Raw genomic sequence first — 16,399 nt, 5'->3', positions numbered from 1 at the left:
TACCTATTGTTTAAAAGGCCCTCTGGTGGCGCAAGAAGACGGATTTTATAAAATAAAAAGCAGTTGAAACTGCATTTTTATGAATAAAAATTTGACAAACTATTTATCGTTTTATGATGAGTAAAATTTTTTATTCGCGTTCGCAGCTTTTAAGTAATGCATAAACCTACGAAACGCGAGGCCCTTCGGACCGCGAAGCATAGGCGGTGGCCCGCGTCGTCCATGCCTTACGCCGCCCTTGGTCATAGAAATGATGTAATTTGAATATAAATTATTTATAAATACGTATGTCAAGTTATATTTTTATTACTACGTAAAATATATTTAAGGGTTTACGACCACTGTGCAAGGTGAGACGTTGTTGAAACAAAAAAAGTTATGCATTCCATCACGTACATAAACAGTGTCGTAATTCGCCAAGTGCGAATCAGCAAATTCGTAAAATTTTTGTTTATTTTGAACAATCCGGATAATCGAAAATCCGGATAATGGAGGTCCGGATAATGGAGGTTCTACTGTATTAATTTTGCAGATCTTTCCAATGGCAGATAAATGATGATCAACAGTGGTTGCAACAAAGTGTCTCGCTTATTTCTTTCATGGGTTGGCTTTCACCAGCTGCCTCAGCTTATCATTTTGAAAGATGGAAGGCATTCCCAAATGTGGCTTATCGTTGACTTTAAATTGTCCAGCTTTAAATTTACTGGACCGATTGTAGACTTGGAGATGATATTCTTGCCAAATGATTGCATTATCCAGTGATAAAATTTAGCTACTTTTATACAAAATTGATAATTATAAAGCACAATATGAATTTGGTCAAGAGAAAATGGCAAATGTAACTTATTTAAAAAGTTGGTATTTTCATATAGAATATCTTTTCACTTATGATTGTGCATCTCAACACCCTTCATTTACATATCCCACAAGAAACTTCTAGATGCCATCTGTTGGAGAACAATTTCGAATATTCTATAGAGGTCTAGAAAGTTCCAGAAACTTTTGCACCAACGCAATAGTTGGGTTTGGGTTCTAAAGTCTATTCAACCTTTATCAGTGAATATTGAGAAATATTCAATTAGATTATTTAAAGGAACAATATTTATTTTTATATCTTCTTTTGATACCAGTGATGGGAAACCAAAAAATCTGTAATCACATTACTATTGCATGTTTACGATTGCAAAAAGAGTAATTTTTTAATCTTTTTATAAATTATTAATATATTTTAAAAAACTGGGTACTTATTTACATACCACTCACCAAATAAACCATCACCAGTTCATAACCAAACAGAAAAATTCTTGCTACAAATGTTTTCATCTATATGTAATAGACATCCTCAGGTATTGACGATATCGAACTAACAGCTAGTAGAATAGAATGTTTTTAAAAGTTCCAATTAACTATGTAATTCAAATACATTGCGTTAAAATTTAAAATATGTAAAATATTTGAAACATATCCGAATAAATCAATTAATTTCATGTAGATCATGACATAAATATTCTACTTAGTGGCAGGATGGCCGAGTGGTCAAGGTGGCAGCCTACCGCTCTGGGGGACCCGGGTTCGAATCTGAACGGGTCGAAAAATCCCCAGGAATTTTTTGGGGGTTGGTCTATTCTGATATGTCGGGCCCCGTCCCTCACCACCTGGCAGCCCCATTGTGGGCCTGGCCGAACCCATAATAGGCTTGCAAAAAGAGGCCCTCTTAGTGCCTACAGGGAGGAAAGAGTTTTAAAAAAATTTTTTTCTACGTAATTTAAATTATCTTTGATGCACATTTCAATCATTGGGATCTAGTTCAAAAATGGTGCACCATGCTGTGGAAAGCGTATCCATTTCTTTGATGTTAATACCGACCCCTTGTTTAATTGCCTGGTAGATCTCCAGCAATTCGAGGTACTTGAGTTGTGCTTTATCCGATACTCTGTGTAGTAATTTAGCATTCTGTAGTTCAATGTGAACATCCTCATTATTCGCATATGTCACTAATGCCGTCATGGTCGGCTAAAAACATTCTACTCTTCTAGCTGTTAGTTTGATATTGTCAATATCTGAGGATGTCTATTACAAATAGATGAAAACATTCGTAGCAAGAATTTTTCTGTTTGATTATGAACTGGTGATGGTTTATTTGGTGAGTAGTATATAAATTATTAAAATCTAATATAAAACAAAGTTAAATCTTCATTTCATATTACTGGAAGTTGTACTTTGAGAAATTTTATTATTATTGAATCATATTTGACATGCAATTCTTCAGTATATTGTTTAACTTTATAATTTAATATATGTATATTTTCAGAACCAGAACATCTGATGCAGGAGAACAGAAAACTGATAGTACTGATCCATATGATTTTCAAGCTGAAGATTGTAAGTATATCTTCTGTTTTGTTTTTCATTAATTGAATTTAATTAATTAAATGAGAGCATAAATATAATAAACTATTACATATATCATATATGTGTATAGTACAACAAAGGTATTAAATTTTAAACTATTAACTAACTGTTTAAAAGTAATCTTTGTAGACATATTAAAATAAAATATTTTAAGCCACTTCAATTAAAGAACATTTTCAGTCATAATCTTTGACTTATGAAGCTAACAATTTACAGAATACAGAGATGTAATATCAGATAAGTTCTTGCTTACAGTATATTTCAACAGTTTCCTGTATCAAAATGATGTCATTTTGACATAGTAAGCATGCTCTGCAAAGTATCTGCAAACAAGTTGATAAAGCTTTAATTTTTGTGATATCACTACTTGTATAGATTTGTGCCTAACCAATCTTAGTCTAGAACTATATTATGTGACATTCTACACAAACTGTTTAGTCGGCGGAAGAAGGGGAAGAGAAGGCGGGGGGTGAGGAGTTAGAAAGAAGAGAAAAGAAGGATCCCTCTGAGCAGTGTATATATGGTTACTGTCAGATATAGAGAGTTGGTGGAAAAAATAAACAATTCTCGAGTCTGTATTTTTTAAAATTGACTCTAACCCTCCATTCCTGGTTGCTACTCCCTGTACAATTAATGTTGGCATGCAGTTTTTAGGCTGCAAAGCCATGGGTATAAAAGAAAACCTGAATTGTAACATACATCAATAAGTAGTTCAGCTACATAAAAGCTAGACAGAATAAAGTTTAATGCTTAAAACTAAAGTAAAGACTTCAAACTAATAATAAAATAACACAGAAACTAAGCTAGCATACCCTGTAAGAAGCAGAATAACCTAATTGAAACATCTAGGAGAAACAGTGAATATTCTACAGAGAGCAAAATAACCTGAATTTAAAGTAAAAAACAAAGTTTCTGCTAGACCTAATCCAAATTACAGAGATGAAGCTAATTTAGCCTAACAAAATATAAACACTCAAACAAACAAACACTTTCTAACCAATATTGAAGAAAAGTATCAATCGACTCTAGAACACTAGTACTAACTAATAAACACAAAAAACAATGAAAACACACTGAAAATCGCAGATCTGATGATCCAAACAGCTTCTGCTAAAAGTCACCAACAACAGGTAAAGGAATCCAATTCTAATATATTTGTATTATGTTTGCAAATTCTCAGCATTTGAAACATAATACAAAAATATTTTTTAGCACATACATATACATAGTAAATTATTTTAATGAAAGGGTTATCACACATGAATTATATATCATAAAAAATTTGCAAACATATTCTTCAAATTGTTGTCTAGTTTTGGTCAACAGTTTACCAGCTATTTTTGTTGAAAAATTCAGTAAGTATTTGTGTGTGTCATCCAAACATTGTTGTACATTTTTTACCAGTGCATACTATTATATGCTTTTTTTGTTTGTTTGCACATACTCTTTAATCTGTTTGATTAAAGAGTATGTGCAAACAGTGCAACAGATGATACAGTGCATAACAAATTAAAAATCCTGCAAAAAACATAAATGAACATGGTTATCTTTAGTGCATCATGTGTCCAAACAAATTCCAGTTTATGAAACACTACCATGCCAGATTATTGGCTATTTTTCAGACGGTGCTGGATTGCTGTACATTCAAGAGTAACAAACTTCTACTGTATCTATTTTAAATTAATGAATTTTTATTAATTGCTGCATAATTAATCAAGCTTTCATAATTATTTATTTTATAGCCAATGATATTCCACCAATGAGGAAAGATAAATCAGAAGTTCCCAAAACACCTTCTGTTGAAGTTCCTAAAGCAAGGTAAATATTTGTATGAAAAGTATATCTAAAAGTAATTTTTCAGATACTTTATTTTAATACAGCAGAACTCTATAATTCATCAAAATAGTGAAATAAATGATGACAATCATCTACAAATAGATCTGGATTTAATTAAACTTATATTAACAATTAAAACCAGATTTATTCAGATTTTTTATTAAGTAAATTTGTTTTTGTTGCTGTGTTTCTCATTTTTTTGAAATGAAATCTTCATGAATGACACAGGTAAAGAGCCAAAAAGTGAAAAACTTAATGTATTTTTTACTTTTAAAGTTGTCCTATTCCTAAGTTTGGAAAGTGTTATCAGTTATGCTAGCAAAACCAGTTTTTCATCATTGCTTCTACAATGCACCATGAGTTTGAAATCAAATTTTAAGATTTTTATGGAAGGAAAAAGTTAAATAGTCACCTTTATTTTGTTTAACAAGAAATTTGAAAAAAGGATACAAATGCTATGAAACAAATAGTTATTGTATATGCAGAATAGCATGGAAATAGAGCTGCTAAACATTATTTATTTTAATGCTACATCGTGATGTTGTCTTAAAGGCATTAATTTAAACTATTGTTTGAACATTTAAAACTTTTTTTAAAAATAACAGCTTGTTACTAGTAAAGCTCATTTGAAGTAATGTGAAGCCAAAATGATGTTATTGGTGTTTGACACATCACATGGTCAATTCATAATGACTTCTGATTATTGTAAGTATATCAAACATTGCTAAGCCTGATATGTATATAGAAACATAACCAAACGATTGCCTTAAATAATTGGGCTATAACTCCACTAATTTAATGATTAATACTAAGTAATTTGCTACTTACTAGAGATAGATGTTAGGTGCCATCTCTATCTCTAGTAGCAAATTACTTAGTATTAATCGTTAAATTAGTGGAGTTATAGCCCAATATAGCATTTATTTAAGGCAATTGTTTGGTTATGTTTCTGATTGTTGTTTTGTTTATAAGACAGAGATTTGTCATAGAATCAATTATGTTTTAGAAAAGTGCATGTTAGTATCAAAGAAATGTTATATACAGGATATATACAAAAATATTGCACTAAGCTATTTCCTGCTTCTGCCCAGTATTAGACAAATAGAACTCCTTGAGAATACCTATATGTAATTGGTGTTATTCAGTGGTATATTTGCCATATCCCAATCCCATTTTCATAGGGATAAATCCTATCTCAGCTCCAATGAAAGATAGTGGCACAGTTTAAATTACAAATTCATAGCATATCTCAAAATTACTAGTGTTTCTTACCACTATCTTTCACAGAAACCAAGACAGAATTTGGCTCTTGAGAAGGGAGATTAGAAATTTCAAAATTTCAGGCATCCTTATAAGTACAGTAAGCATTTAGTATTATAGTACATTAACTTCACAGTTCACAATAAAATTTAGTAATAATTTTAGTTAAACCATTTGGCTTTTTCCTTCTTTTTTGAGTTCTGTATAATAACAGTGATAGCACTGCTATCATATAATACAGGTAACTCAGAATATGTGGATTTTGGTTAATGTGGGACTGTTTGCAGAAAGTTCAATATTGCTAGCTCAACAGAGTTCAGAGTTAGCAATGTTTAAATAATCCTTTCTGTCCACTTCTGCTTGCCATTAATTAGTAGGGAAAAGTGATCTTAATTTTCCTAGTGCAGTGCTTTTATTCAAATAGTTTTCTCTTTTTACATTTACTGTAATTTCTGAAAATGTTTCTATGAAGAAAATAAGAAGACAGCAACTATATAGGCAGTGCTTGATAAATATTTTGATTTCTTTTTAAAATATTTACTTCATTTTTCTTTTTTGGGTTACTTTAGTGGTTTGTCTAAATCAGTGGTTCTTAACTGGTGTTTGGCAAACTTGCCTCTAGTGTTTCATGAAAAATTTTAAAGTTTTTATTCCAAATTTATGTACTATAACTTATTACTTTATTTGTAGACAATTACATGTTTCTATTTTATTCAATGCAATAAAGTTTATTAGCTTATTGCTTCATTGTTTCTTGAGAATTGTAAATATGGAATTACCAATTTTTGACTACTCATTGCCATAAAAATTAGTGCACTGTGAAACTTGTCATGCAGATAAGTCTTAAGCAGATATAGAAATGATTAAGAGTTATAGCTTGCTTGTTGTGTAATGCCAGCAGAGGGTGTTAAAATACATCCTCCTTGATCTATGAAAAAGCATGCAAAGCATCCTGACTGTAGTTCACCTGTCGCAGAGGGACACTGTATCACTAGAAATGCCTTTATGTTGCAATCTAAGACCCTAAGAATAAGTCAAGATTGAGAGGGAAAGGATCATAAGGTTGAGAGAAGCCTGATAGTCGTCTTGCCAAATAGCCCACCACCTAGGCTGTTCTGACAACACTGAGGTGTTGGAACCAGTGGGTGAGAAAGAGCTCATAAACATGGCACCCAGGCTCAGGACACACTCAGCAGATCACTAGCCAAGAGGACCACTTTGTCTTCCAAAAAGCATGCACACACGGGACATTCCAATTTTCAACTCTGACTCAGCGCTGATCTCAACATTCGTTAAAATTCGTTCCTTTTTTCAACATTGAGGTAGCGCTGACTCAACACACTCAGCACTCAACAGATATGTTGACTGCTACTTTCCATTGAATTGTGGGTAATTGGTAAGACATTTGAATGGAATCCATCTTGCTGAGAATGGAATTATGGGAACTAAGCACTTCGTACTCTAGTTGGAACGTCGTTGATGACGTTCCAACCCGACAGCCATCATTGTCCACCATCTGGACACAGGTGGCACCACCATTACAAACCATACCATTTTGAGGCACCTGGGTGAGGAACATTTGGTATTGCAGCAGCCATTATGTGGGCTCCCATTGACACCACTCACCATTGCCTCCATTTGGAGTGGTATTGATCCCAATGGGATTGGACCACAATGGAATGAAACAAAGTCATCTACAGTGACAAATCCATCATCAGTGTGGGCACTGATGATGGATTTGTCACTGAAGGTCTTGTGATAAAAGCCTCAGTCCTGCTTAAACTTTGTAGCAACACACTGTTCCACAACTGGTGTGATGGTGTGGGGTGCCATCACATACAACAGCCAGACACCTCTAGTAGTGATCCAAGGGACCATGACAGCCCTGTGGTGTTAGTGATATCCTGCAGCCACATCTGTTGCCTCTCTATGGCAGAACTCCCAAGACCCATTTTCCAACGGGATAATGCTCCGTTGCTATGACACACAGCAACGGTGTCATAGGACTGCCTGGGATCACCTGGGATACCAAGTTGTAAGGCCTAGGAGTTTGGCCAAACTAGAGGACCGCTTGCAGTAACTGTGGACTGAAATGCCACAGGACACAATACTGCACCTGTATGCTTCCATGCCCACCTGTATCACATCATGTTTCTGCACAATACAAAAGACCCTCCTTTCTTTTGTAGTTTTTCCTGCAATAAATGATTCTTTTGCTTTCATTTTGTAATCACTTAACTTATATCACCATTACACTCACACATACAATTTTGTTCAATTCTGACAACTTCTGGGTGCAACGAGTGTATATTGATACTAATGCTTCACATAATAAAAAGTATATGAATGATGTTCTGTAGCCTCAAAGGTTGAGAACAATTGGTCTAAATGCTCTATTATCAATTTTTAACATTACAGTAGAGCGTCGTTTATCCGAAAGAATTCCAGTCGGCAAATTTAAATTTTCGCTAGTGCTGTGGCGCTGCAATCTTTGGCTATGTCTTGGGCTACTCAAATATTTTACGTTTTTGATACTAGATTAACTTCTGAAGTATAATTTTTTATTGTTTTTATATTTTTCAATATATTTATTTTGTTTGTAAAAAATAAAGAAATAATTTTTAATGATACAATAGCCACGATTATTATTTTAAAAAGTTTACATTAGGCTTAACATCAATGAAAATTCAACAGGAAGCGACACGAAACGGAGAAAAATTTCAACATGGGATAGGTTAATATATTTTTTCGTACATAATCGGTTATCTGAAAAATAAGTTATTCGAACAACCCCAGTCCCCAATTGATTCGGATAAACAACGCTCTTCTGTATTTTCCATTTTTGTATGCAACTATACTGTTGTCAAATCTTTAATAAACTATTTTAATTTTATTTCTTCATTCTGCCTGAACAAATATAAATGTAAAGTTAAAATTTCAGCCTAATTCTTAATGACTTAATTCATGAATTAATTTAATTCCCAATGATTGCTAATTTCACTATATGCAGTATATTTGCAGAACTATTTAATTGTATATACATAAGAATTGAGTTAACATCAATTTGACTTTTTAAAATAAATATATGTTATTAAAGGAAACAAATATTAAAATTTATGTTTTATCTTCCACCTGGTAAAAATGGGTAAGATCGGCTATAATCTAATAATCTTAATTTTCGCCTGAGCAGTTCAGGGCTCATCTGCTAGTGTTTAAATATTATACAGGATTCATATAGTAGTGCTATTTACAAAATAATTCATCTAAATTTATTTATTTTTTAGATTAAAAACATTCCGTTCTTTGTTATTTAAACTCTTCACTAAGGAGCACAAACAATCGGTTGCAGTATCAGCAGTTACTGATTTTGTCACAAAAGAATCGCCAGAAGAATTGTTTACTCCTGAAGAAATAATGGCTGCACTCAATATGATGATGGACAGTAATCAAGTTATGGTTGCTGAAAATACAGTCTTCCTCATTTAATGCTATGTATAAAGTATTAATTTCATATAAGCGCTTTATATTTTCTTACTACTTTTTGTAATTTTTTTAAAATTAAAAAAAATTTATAAGTATTATTTTGCATTGTTAATTTTCTCTTAGAATAAAAATGAACACAAAAGCTGTCAAATTCAAATAATTATATGTTTTTATTGCTGTATTTTTTCTATATTTTAAGTGCATATTATTAAAATACTATTAACATTATAAATTGAATTATTTTTATTACTTATATTTCTGAGAATATTTGTAAATTCTAGCCTCAGAAAAAAATACAGTATTTTAATAATATGCACTTGAAAATTTGATATATTGCAATGATTTTTATTTCACAATAAAAATAAAAGTACACCATTTATGAATCAGTTTCTTTTATTGGATTATCCAATTTGCGCGATCCTTCCCATTTGATAGATAAATAGTCGACTCTTCCAGATGGTTTTACAGTTGCCAACACTGCTGTTTTCTTTACATGGGTTCCTAGTCTACTAAGTGCAATTAACCTAAGTGGTGAAAAAGTTTCCTCATACTGCACACATACAATTATATACAAGGCGTGGTATAGTGTTGGATTTCCTGTCATAAAATAAAAGTAGCATTAGTATTTGGAACATGTTCCCTTTAAAATGTAGGGTGGCAAGAACTGATTTACTATGAATGCCCTATTCTAAGCCATTTGTAGAATAAAATACAAACCTGCATAAGCCAAAAAATCACCTCCAAATTTGATTCCTGGTGTAATATAATATCCTTTTTCCCACAAATTGCAAAATACAGCATATTGAAGCTTTTCTTTATCACTATTCATAAGCTGCCAATCATTTTTACAAACTTCCATATTTTTCCAAGGACATTCTAATAATACAAAATTTATAATTTTTTGTTAAGTATAACTGATCTTACAATATTTAAATTATTTAAAGAATTCTTTTATTCAAGTTATAAGATGATGAAAAGTAAAAACAATGAAGGAAACAAAAAATTTTGAAATTCCTGACATTAATACATCTATCTGGTTTATTTATTTATAGATTTCATATAACTCAGCAAATGTACCATGAATATTCCTAATTTTTTTGATTAAAATCATATTTTTTTCTATCCACGATTGGATAAATTTGCCAAGTTCTGTGAAATCTAAAAATGTTTGAAATACATAAAAACGGAAATGTATTTGCTTTAATGGAATTTAAAATCCTCATGTTTTAGCCAAACCTGCTTCAGTATACATGTTATATTCCTAAAATTAGTAATTTTAATTTATTTTTCAGTGTTTTTTTAAATTTTATTTTATTTTGTGTACAAAGTTAACAAGACAACAAACTAATTTTACTCCAATTTCAATGATTTCTGAATAATTCCTAATGTCAATAATTCCTAATGCTGATTTTCAATGATTTATGAATAATTCCTAATGTCAATAATTCCTAATGCTGTTCACAATTAGGAATTATTGACATTAGGAACAGCATTAGGAATTATGACAGTGACCAGTGACTCCCTGTCAAGTAAAAAAGTAACTGACTATATATGTGGGAATCAGAATTGCTGATTTTCAAGGGTCGATTTCTCCATCCCCAAACACCTGAAGTAATTCGGAATATCTGGTTTGAAAGAAAATTGTTTTCTTAGGTAGTGTGCAAATTTCAAGATTTTCTGTAATGTCGTTGCCAAAATATAAGCAATTCAAAAGCACAAAAACTGCCAAAAAAGCTGAATTTTCTTCTTCATCTGGCACTGCAGATGCTCACAGAGAAAAAACTACTGGGTCTAGAAATCTCAAATTTTAAATTTAAGCCTTTCTTATTATTGGTTAGGTGCTAGTCAAACTTCCTGGTCAATAGGTCAAAGTTCATGGGATTTCCCATAGAGCTAATTCAGTTTTATGGCTTAATTTTATGCTTATAAGAATAAAATTGCATGGAAACCAAATGAATTTTATTCAAAATGTTACTCAGAATTACAAAAGCTCAAATTTATGTGATTTAAAACTTTTTATAACAATCTTTCTAAATGGTGTATTGAAAGCGTCAGTCAACACCAACAAAATTACATGTTATTGTTTTATGTCTTGATGTAGTAATACAATTATTAAACAAAAACATCTGAGATGTAAAAATTTATGACAATTTAGACATGAGTCAAAATTTTTCTTATGAGTTTTTCTTTGGTAAAGATAAGCTTGGTGATTGGAAGTGGTACACACAAGATTTTTATCTGTATTATTGTTTTCTACATATTGCCTCCAAGTGCCAAGCTTATCTTTACCAAAAAAACTCCAAATAAAAATTTTGACCACTCTAAATCATCATAAATTTTTACTTGGTGTAATTTTTTTACATCTCAGATGTTTTCATTTGGATAAAAAGGTATGTAAAGTAATCTTACCCAAATCCAATATTACCTATAATTGTATTAATTAAAAACTAATTTCTGTAAAAATTTAAAAATAGAAATATCAACAATGGCTGATAGATTATTGAACTGCAATTTGAAAAAATTATAGACCTATAAATTCCCATTTGCTGTTTATCTGTCCTTCATCTCAAGAACAATGTTAGATAGACAAAAGTCAAGACCAGATATGGAAAGCTTAGGGACAGTTAGTCCCAATTAACTATATACAAACTTCCAGTCTTAACTGGAAATCATGTGATTTCAATTTAAAAATTTTCCCCAGAACAGAATTACATAGATGACCAGCATGACACTGTTATTATCAGGAAAAGTATGATATACAGGGACAAGACACTACCAATTTGAGATCAATAGCATATATTTTAAATCAAATAAATCAAAACTTGGAGTCCAGTATTGTGATGTCACAATAATTTTTGCTCATTCCTTTTACATAATCATTTCAAAATTTTAGCAGTTAGAATCAATTCAAAGCAAAATTTACAAATGAGATTTTTTCCAAATTTCACTTAAACTTTAAAAATAAACCAAAAATATACTGTACAACAGGGGTGGCCAACAAGTCAATCACGAAGCCAATTTTGGTCAATCACTTGTGATGTCTTGACTTAATGTGTTACACTTGAAATCGAATGCAATGCGTGAACGTACATGCAAATGCAACTGTAGTGATATTGGACCTCCACGTCCTCCAACAGATGCAGCTTTGTTGGTCCATGTGCAATCCATTTGCATACAGTTGTAAAAGGAAAACCAGAAATGTCGACAAAGGTGTCACCCTTTGTCTACATTTCTTATTTCCCTTTTACCGAAAAAACAAAAAAAAAAGAAAAGCTGAAAGAGGGACAGAGAGAGTAGGTCAGGACAAGAGGAAGGGAGAGAGAGGAAAGGTGAAGTGGTGGTCTCCAAAACTCACAACGTTGAGTTTCAATTTTTCTTCTGTTTAAAATGTAAGTACCTTTTCTTCATGTTTTAAATTAAATTGTGGCTTTTCTTACCTATCTAAACATAGCATATATTTCATACCCCCCTCGCCACTTAGACTATGCCTACGACAACAAGTCAATTGCAACACATTTTTAAGATAAAAAGTAGATCTTATGTATACAAAAGTTGGCCACCCCTGCTGTACAAGGCAATTTGTTTCTATTTATTTTATTTCCAGTTGTAGTATTTTATTCTCATGAATCTGAAATTGATATTTTTACTTTCTCAAGAGAACCAGAGTTACAAAAATAAAAAGCAGTATCATACAATTCATCCATCTTAGGTAGTATTTAAAACTGTCAGTTATAATTAGGAAAGAGAAAATAAATCATTATTGGTGACAAGATTCTTCTTTATATGGTAGGAAAAATAGCTTTATTAATTTTCCTTTATTATATTTAAATACACAATTCCATTTAAAAACTGTGTAAATATGAAAATATTTTATAAAAGATTTTTGGAATAAATTACACATTTTAAATTAATTTTATAGTCTTTTGAAGTAGTTTTTGCTTTTACATTTCCAGGGTATTCTTTCATTTTGTGAAATGAAAGAATATCCTGGAAGAGAATAAATTAGCTCTGTTATCAATATCATTTTCTTATTTTTAGTCCTGAAATCTAGAAGTGATTTCAGGACTGATTGTGAAACACTGTAAATATTGAAATTTTTATATCCACAAGAAAATACTCATTTTTGTAAATAACCTTTATTTACCTGTATCTCAATATTATAAAGTATGTGATTATAATGCATACAGTATTAATCACAAAAATGAATTGCATGCAAAGTGTGACAATTTAATTCCTGGAATAGCCATGTGGTGTTGCCTGTGACATAATTATATTGAAGTGACATGCACATTCATGTTCGAACATGTTTGAACTAATACATACATACATTTCAAGCTGATAGAGCTAGTTGTTAATTAGCTAATGGGAAGGTAATAGCTATCTGTATGTACTCTTCGGCATAAAAACGAGTGACTAAAATTTAAAGCAACATATTAATATTAAATTTTGTGCAAAAATTGGCAAATGTGCTGCTGAGAAATTGCAACTGTTGCAAGTGGCATATGGTGAAGATGCCAGTGTGTTCGAATGGCATAAGATTCAAAGCTGGGTGAAATGTGAGAAGAGACCCAAGAAGCACAGCCAAAAACAACAATGGTGGTTGTTAATATTAACAGAGTGCAAGATTTAGATTTAGAACACTACTACTTAGAAGTATTGCAGAGATTACAAGATTCTGTTTGAAGAAAAAGTCCTGAACTGTGACCCAACAAGTGGATCATTCATCATGATAATGTGCCAAGTCACAGTGAGACATTTTCTGGGCAAAAAAAAAAAAAAAGCAATTATCCAATTAGATCATCCTGCCTATTCATCACCTGAATTAGCTCCCTGTGATTTCTAGCTATTTTAAAAATTAAAAGAGCACTGAAAGATTTTCTAAATATAACTGATATTCGACAGAACGTGAGATGGCTGCTCAACAGTATTCCAGAAAATGAGTTCCAGGCTTGCTTCCAGAAATGGGAATGCCATTTAAGTCAATGTATAGATGCACAAAGAGAGTGACAGTAGCCACTAGTGTACAGTTCTGCATGTACGTGGTGCATTCAAGTTATAACACCTCTAATTTTTTTCTCACAAACTAATCATACAAAAACTGTGAAACTTGTGTTACTTCTTGACATAATCTCCCTGCAGCCATACACATTTTTCACAACATCAACACCATGATTCCATGGCCACTGTGAATGCTTCTTTAGGAGTCTGATTTGACCACTGGAAAATTGCTGATGCAGTAGGGGCATGGCTAGTGAATGTGCAAGCACGGAGAGTGTCTTTCATCATTGGAAACAGCCAAAAGTCACTAGGAACCAGATCAGGTGAGTAGGGAGCATGAGAAATCACTTCAAAGTTGTTGTCACAAAGAAACTGAAGCGTCACGTTTACCTGATGTGCTGGTCTTTTCAGGTCTTCATGCAGGATTGTGTGCACAGATCCCACAGAAATGTACTTTATAGGCGATGTGTTCCACACTCATTTGGCGATCCTCCAAAACAACTTTCTCCACTTGCTCGATTATGTCATCAGACCAGCTGGTGCGAGGCCAAGATTGTCTTGATTTGTTGTCACACAATGTTCTGCCTTCTTTGAACTGTTGCACCCACGAATGCACATTAGATACATCTATGACACCATCACCATATGTTTCACTCAACTGGCGATGAATTTCAATTGGTGTCATACCACTCAAATGGAGAAAATGAATGATTACACGCTGTTCTTGTAATGAAAACATTGCCATTTTAAGTATCAAAAACAGTCTTCATTCTCGCTGCTGCCGCTAGAGTTCTGTGTGCCGTACAGTGCTACCATCTCTGTCATGCATTCACAACGAGTGCACACGTATTTTAAAACAGACCGCATGTTTCTATCTGTTTCCAGTCCTGAGAAAAATAATCAGAGGTGTTATAACTTGAATGCACCTCGTATAGTTTTTAAGGTGCATTCCAGGAATTAAATTGTCTCACTTTGTATGAGAGATAGTTGTATGCATTGTTCTTTTTGTTCAATTGAAAATTTACCTATTTCATTTATCATACTAGATTAACCAGATGATATTTTTCCATTCATTCCAGATAATCAAAAGTTCACTATATTTTATCATCATTTATAGTTATTTATAAACAGAAAACGAGAAATGGATGTAGTTATATTATACAAGAGGTTATGAAACCTGAATCTCATCACAAAAGTTTTTGAAGAACAATGATCTAAATGGATAAATTCTTTCAATTTATTTTTTATGCATTTAATTAGAAATGTCTAATGACAATTGATTTCTTTTCCCCTTTAAAAATCTCCTGCATCTAAAATTTAACAGTGACAACAACAACACAGAACTTTACTATAAGGATATTAAAAAGTTGTTTAAAACTATTTCTTTAAACAATCTGTGAAGACAACCAAAATATATAAAGTAATAACATTTATAGGCGTTTTTCAGTCAACTTTTTTAATGCTTTAAATGACAGGCTAAAAAATGGAATTAGCAAAGCAAACAAACTTTTGATGAAATGACCTAATTGTAACTAAATGAGAAACAATGGTTTTGCAATGTATCTGTTTCCTTAAATTGTAACACATTCTGCAAATCAAAATTTACTATTTATAAGACAAAAGATAAACAGCAGTTGTAATTTTTATTTTCTTCTCATATTTTGAAAGGAATAAATGTTAAAGGAGAAAAAAAACTAATAGTGATAACAACAGAAAAAGTAGAATTAGAGTTCATGATTTCAAGAAAGAGCATTGTTTTGAATAGTTCATAACATCAGATTGAAATGAAACATTTTTTAAAAAATAGAAGTAATATGACCTTATTGCATAACATTAAATAGATCATGTTTTCTCATTACTGTCTGTTTTAGAAAATGTCAGGAAACTGTTCTCTGGGTTAGTAGCAAAGTATGTTAAAATCAGGATGATAAATTATACAATATTTGAAATTATTTAAACATCATACCATTATTATTATTATTATTACTATTATTATTATACCAGTGGCATATGTCTTTCTATTAATCTAAATTTAAATTTTAATATTTCTACTGAACTATATAATTCACAATTATTCACAAAAAAATGAATAGAAATTATCTAAGGCATGCAAGTAAATATATTAAGCTAAGTATAGTTATATTTACTACAATATAATTTTATAATGATTTTATTTTGCAGAATTGTCTTTTGACATTTAATGAAAATTTAAGTTCTGTAATTTTAGTTGGTGTATAATGCTGTTTTTTTTTTAACAGTAACGACAAACGACAATGTTTGTCATTACTGTTATACCTTACTAGAATGAAAAGTGCTAGATTATATTCAAATTCAAAAGGGACCCAATAAAGTTGGTATTTTAGGGTTATTCCAGCCTTTTTTAGATGCCATTAACTATTTATTTATCAAA

At 31.6% G+C, this 16,399-nt stretch overlaps 2 protein-coding genes across 2 annotated transcripts in view; one reads left to right on the top strand and one right to left on the bottom strand.

Annotated features, from left to right (window-relative positions):
• Positions 1-9,121, top strand: part of LOC111630214 (DNA replication licensing factor MCM3-like) — a 49,355-nt gene extending 40,234 nt beyond the window's left edge. Inside the window, exons 14-16 of the mRNA XM_023374283.1 lie at positions 2,312-2,382; positions 4,155-4,230; positions 8,793-9,121. Of these exons, the coding sequence (XP_023230051.1) occupies positions 2,312-2,382; positions 4,155-4,230; positions 8,793-8,994 (349 nt within the window). The 3' untranslated portion in view covers positions 8,995-9,121. The remainder of the gene's footprint in view (positions 1-2,311; positions 2,383-4,154; positions 4,231-8,792) is intronic.
• Positions 9,122-9,259: 138 nt separating this feature from the next.
• Positions 9,260-9,875, bottom strand: LOC111630225 (tRNA-splicing endonuclease subunit Sen34-like). The gene is made up of 2 exons (XM_023374292.1): positions 9,709-9,875; positions 9,260-9,588 (listed from the first exon to the last, which is right to left on the bottom strand). Exons 1-2 carry the CDS (start codon positions 9,848-9,850, stop codon positions 9,368-9,370), a joined length of 363 nt encoding a protein of 120 aa, XP_023230060.1. The 5' UTR covers positions 9,851-9,875; the 3' UTR covers positions 9,260-9,367.
• Between the last annotated feature and the right edge of the window lie 6,524 nt (positions 9,876-16,399).

The sequence above is a fragment of the Centruroides sculpturatus genome, unplaced genomic scaffold (genome assembly GCF_000671375.1).
Source record: "Centruroides sculpturatus isolate CEXI.00-Female unplaced genomic scaffold, Cexi_2.0 scaffold623, whole genome shotgun sequence".
Lineage (NCBI taxonomy): Eukaryota > Metazoa > Arthropoda > Arachnida > Scorpiones > Buthidae > Centruroides > Centruroides sculpturatus.
The sequence above is the reverse complement of the archived record's forward strand: the minus strand, read 5'-3'. Positions and strand labels throughout refer to the sequence as shown.